Source organism: Saccostrea cucullata, unplaced genomic scaffold (genome assembly GCF_032062105.1).
Source record: "Saccostrea cucullata isolate Sc308-1 unplaced genomic scaffold, CSIRO_AGI_Scuc_v1 ctg396, whole genome shotgun sequence".
NCBI classification, from domain to species: Eukaryota; Metazoa; Mollusca; class Bivalvia; order Ostreida; family Ostreidae; genus Saccostrea; species Saccostrea cuccullata.
In genome coordinates this window covers 422609-427206 of record NW_026933195.1, presented here as the reverse complement: position 1 = coordinate 427206, position 4598 = coordinate 422609, and the positions used below count along the sequence as shown (strand labels likewise).

Genomic DNA, 4598 nt, shown 5'->3' with positions numbered 1-4598 from the left:
GGTAATTTCTTATAAAATCATAAATCTTATCTTCTTACAATAGCCGCGTGGTTATAGCGTCTGCTCTAGAAGTAAGGAGCCAATCCGTACGTCGCGTTTTAATTCGAATCCCGCTGTGGGACGTGGAGACCGGTCCTTCGGATGAGACCGTATAAACCGTGGTCCCGTGTTGCAGGTGTTGGCATGAAAAAAGACTCTCACTGTTCACTGGCCCACAGTGCTGAGTATAGGACAAAATTTGTAGCTCTCCACCGGCAAGGGATGGCGTCTCCATATGAGTGATAAATTCTCGAGAGGGACTTAAGCAAATATAATCAATCAATCTTCTTATAACATATATAAACACCAATACATGAGTTTCATCTAAAGCCCTCAATTCATATTCCTATACTTGAATTAAAAATACATCAGATATAAAAATACCTGCAGCTACGTTGCATTTTTGTGATAAAATAATGAAGTACTGAATTCAATTTACAGTTACAAATTTAATATATTGGTTGGTGATTTTTTTTCGTTCAAAATGTTTTTAAAATTGATAGATCAGTAACACAATCATTACCCATATAACAGACCAATGAGCAAATTAAGTGTAAATATTGTTTATTCAACATACATAAAAATGATACAATAAATACATATAAAGTCTTAATGATTAATAATACAAGATCAGATACATGTATATGAAATATGAATACAGAAAGAAAATAGTTGATCTAGTGTTTATTCTTCTTCATCTTCCCATGACTTTTGAGTATCTAGTGGAGAGAAAAAAAAAGAGGAAAATAATGATTGGGAACAAATAAAAAAATAAAATGCAAAGAAATTCTTTTTTCTTAAATTTTGAACAAAACAACAAAATTACTTACGTGTGCAATGGCATATCCCTTCGTGGCCCTCATGATGAATTTCACACGTCACAATTCCATCTTGTCCGTGACAAGTAGCTTGTGGACAGTCAGTATCATTAAAACATTTATCATTTCTAACTGCAGGGTGAGGATGTGGTGTATGGTGGTGGTGTTCACAATGACAGACCCCTGTGTTTCCGTGGTGAATTGCACAGATAACATTTCCTGGGTGGTCATGGCACGTGTCATTTGGACAGTCAGCATCGGTGGTGCATGACTCGGCTCTTATCGCAGGGTGAGGATGTGGTGTATGGTGGTGGTGTTCACAATGGCAGACCCCTGTGTTTCCGTGGTGAATTGCACAGATAACATTTCCTGGGTGGTCATGGCATGTGTCATTTGGACAGTCGGCATCTGTGGTGCATGACTCGGCTTTAACTGCAGGATGAGGATGGGGCGTGTGGTGATGGTGTTCACAATGGCAGACCCCTGTGTTCCCGTGATGAATTGCACAGATTATATTTCCAGCATGGTCATGGCAAGTGTCATTTGGACAGTCAGCATCGGTGGTGCATGTCTCGGCTCTTATCGCCGGGTGTGGATGTGGTGTGTGGTGGTGATGTTCACAATGGCAGACACCGGTATTTCCGTGGTGAATTGCACAGATTACATTGCCTGGATGGTCATGGCAAGTGTCATTAGGGCAGTCAGCATCGGTGGTGCATGACTCGGCTTTAACTGCAGGATGAGGATGTGGCGTGTGGTGGTGATGTTCACAATGGCAGACGCCGGTATTTCCGTGGTGAATTGCACATATTACATTTCCTGGATGGTCATGGCATGTGTCGTTAGGGCAGTCAGCGTCGGTGGTGCATGATTCAGCTCTTTCTTGAAGGTTTGGAAAGGCAGTAGCTGTCACTAAATAAGTGGAAAGAAAGCAAAGTCAAGTTTCGTCTTGTATAAAAGTATAGTTTTATGATGTGTTTCGATTGCTTGAGCTTTACCTGATACTACATTTTAGCTATTTCTGCCCCGAGGCAAGCTATTGAAAAACGAGTCGATGAAACAAGGATATCAACAGTCTCGTTTAAAGTCAGCATTTCGTACATGTAAGTTTTATTGTCGATACACTGACATTGTTAGAAAATAAAACCTATCATAAAGTCAAATGCTTACATGCTAATATTTTTCATGCTTAAAATATTGCTACTAACGCTAATATAGATACAATGAATTGAATTGTTTGAAAATTTCCGTTTTTCCTGATATTGACAGGGAGTTCACAGCGCATGTGACCAGTCGGCACTCCTCCATGGCACCTGATCCCACCTCTGATGTTTTGGAGGTCAGTGTTTGCTCTGTTCCCGATGCGCAATGTTTTAATGGATTTTGAGCTTAGAAACTGCCCGATATATACATATTTTAGTTTAGTTCATCCCACTGTGGAACGCGAGGACCGGTCCTTCGGATGAGACCGCAAAAACCGAGGTCCTGTGTCGCAATAGTTGCTGGCACGAAAAATATCCTTCACTGCTCAATGGCCTTGAGTGCCGAGTCTGAATAAAATTTGCAGCTCGTCACCAGTAAATGGTGGCGTCTTCGTATGAAAGAAAAATTTTCGAGAGGGACGTTAAACAAAATGCACATAGATTTTAAGTGCATGATAACATTTCTTTAAGCCTTTAGTCGCTATTTATCGAAATTTAGTACTGAGAAGCATGAAAATCAAAGTTTGTCGTAATTTTTAACGATAATTTAAAATATGATTGATACTATATTATAGTATTTTGGGGTTCAGACCAAAGTTAAAAGGCCGGATGAACTAAATACATGCAGTTTGTTATGTCAGTAATTTCTATTTATATAAATATCATATTTTATTTACTACTCACCAATCACGAGAGCGATTCCACACAAAATTCTCAGCATTGTGATCAGTTTGAATGCTTCCTACAGTTTATCGTTCTTTGGTCTCCTCTCGGGCCTTTTATGTAGGAAGCATGGGTCCCTTTACCTTTGCCATGATAACAACAAGGTTAGTTTGATTAGGTAACTTAGATTTCATGACGAGCGCAAGGCTGACCAAGATATTGACATAATTACTGTCATGCACATGTATCTTACACAAATCTCGTTTATTCTGGTTTTACAAATCTTCACATTACAGAAATTCCTTGACGTCTATTTTATTTATAAAAATTTACACTACAGAACTTCTTTGATCGTACCGGGTATTTCTAGACTTCTGAGGCAAAAACATATTTGTTTACTAGTATGTATTCTGGAAAAAAATTCTGAAATATCGGCCTCTTTTTTAATTTTCGATTCCTTTTTTGAGAATCAGAACTGAACCAGCGAAAATACTACATTTGTAAAATTATCAAAAACTTTCTTTTGCGTATTGGTACATTGACATTTTAAGTAATTTTTCTTTTTGACATCGCTAAAAAAGTAGAATTATCCTTTAGAAGAACCAGAAGGCATTTTTTTAAATCCTTAATTTCTTCGTTGAGTTATCCTTTTTAATTTGATAATGCTGATGGCCGATAGATTTCATATCTTAGCCTCTCTCTTAATGTTGTAAAAATCAAGAACAAAGATCTCAGAAATCCACTTAAACAATACAAACGGGGAGCAAACACAGACCTCTAAATGCATCAGAGGTTGGATCAGATGCCATAGATAAGCAAGCAACCCCTGCTAAAAAGTGCCGTGTGCTCTTTGTCATGATTGGACAACTCGTATGCAATTCAATGTACCGGGTAATAATAGTGGCCTTACAATTTCAATGAAGAAAGATCAGTTAAAATTCGCCTTAGTGATAGATTGTATATGGAAGCAATATCGTAGTACTCTATCGACCATAGAACTTGCCAAATGTTGACTTATAGAACGACACTGATGATGTACGTTCTTTGTTTCATCAATTTATTTGTCAATACCTTGTCTCGTATTAATTAGTTACTGTATTGTACGTACGTAGAGCAAACTCTCAATTAAAGCAGGGAGACATAATTATACTCCATGTAAAGGTGATAATGGTACATGTAAATTGCTACATAAATGATGATTTTGCAAATGTCAACGGGATATTTGCAAAGGTATATAAATTTACGACTTCCATTTTTACTATTTTTTTTCTGAAAAAGAAGCAGCTATCTATGATGTAAAAAATTCTGGACTTAATTTTAACGTGGGGAATGGTTAATATATAAAGAGTTGAAAGTCGTACGTTTTGAAGTTATGTATTTTGGTAAAATGTTTTGTCTTCAAATTTTCTGATTTTAAGTATCCATATCTCATTTACATCACTACATGAATATATTGCAGTGCATCTTCTTTCTTCACTGGTGTTAAAACTTAGGTGCTTGTAAAACCACAGTGTCCATTACTATGTTTACATATCTCTTTTTTAAGAGTCACATCTCACTCACACTGTGATACTCTCGACTTGATTTGAATGATTCCCAACACTATCGAAATTATCATTGCCAGCATAATATGGAAAGCCATGCCTAGTTACTTATTCAGCATTCCTGTCGGTTGTTGTTTTAATATGGGAAGGTGTACTCTTGAAGGGCTATTACTTTGCAAAAATTCTGTTAATTTATTAATCAAGTGACTTCTTGGTTACACCAACATAACAAACCCACAAATGCCACATCCAATTGTAGATTGATCTGCAGTTAAGATTTTTTTTTCAATATTTCAGTATTTCAATCTAGTATTTCTTTGATATGTTTTAAA

The 4598-nt window shown here is 36.9% G+C and overlaps 1 protein-coding gene across 1 annotated transcript; it reads right to left on the bottom strand.

Moving 5' to 3' along the window:
• Positions 1–628: 628 nt before the first annotated feature.
• LOC134237607 (histidine-rich glycoprotein-like) lies at positions 629–2948 on the bottom strand. Its single transcript, XM_062719736.1, has 3 exons — positions 2744–2948; positions 870–1769; positions 629–758 (listed from the first exon to the last, which is right to left on the bottom strand). The coding sequence occupies exons 1-3, from the start codon at positions 2778–2780 to the stop codon at positions 724–726; spliced, it is 972 nt and encodes a 323-aa protein (XP_062575720.1). The 5' UTR covers positions 2781–2948; the 3' UTR covers positions 629–723.
• Positions 2949–4598: the final 1650 nt, after the last annotated feature.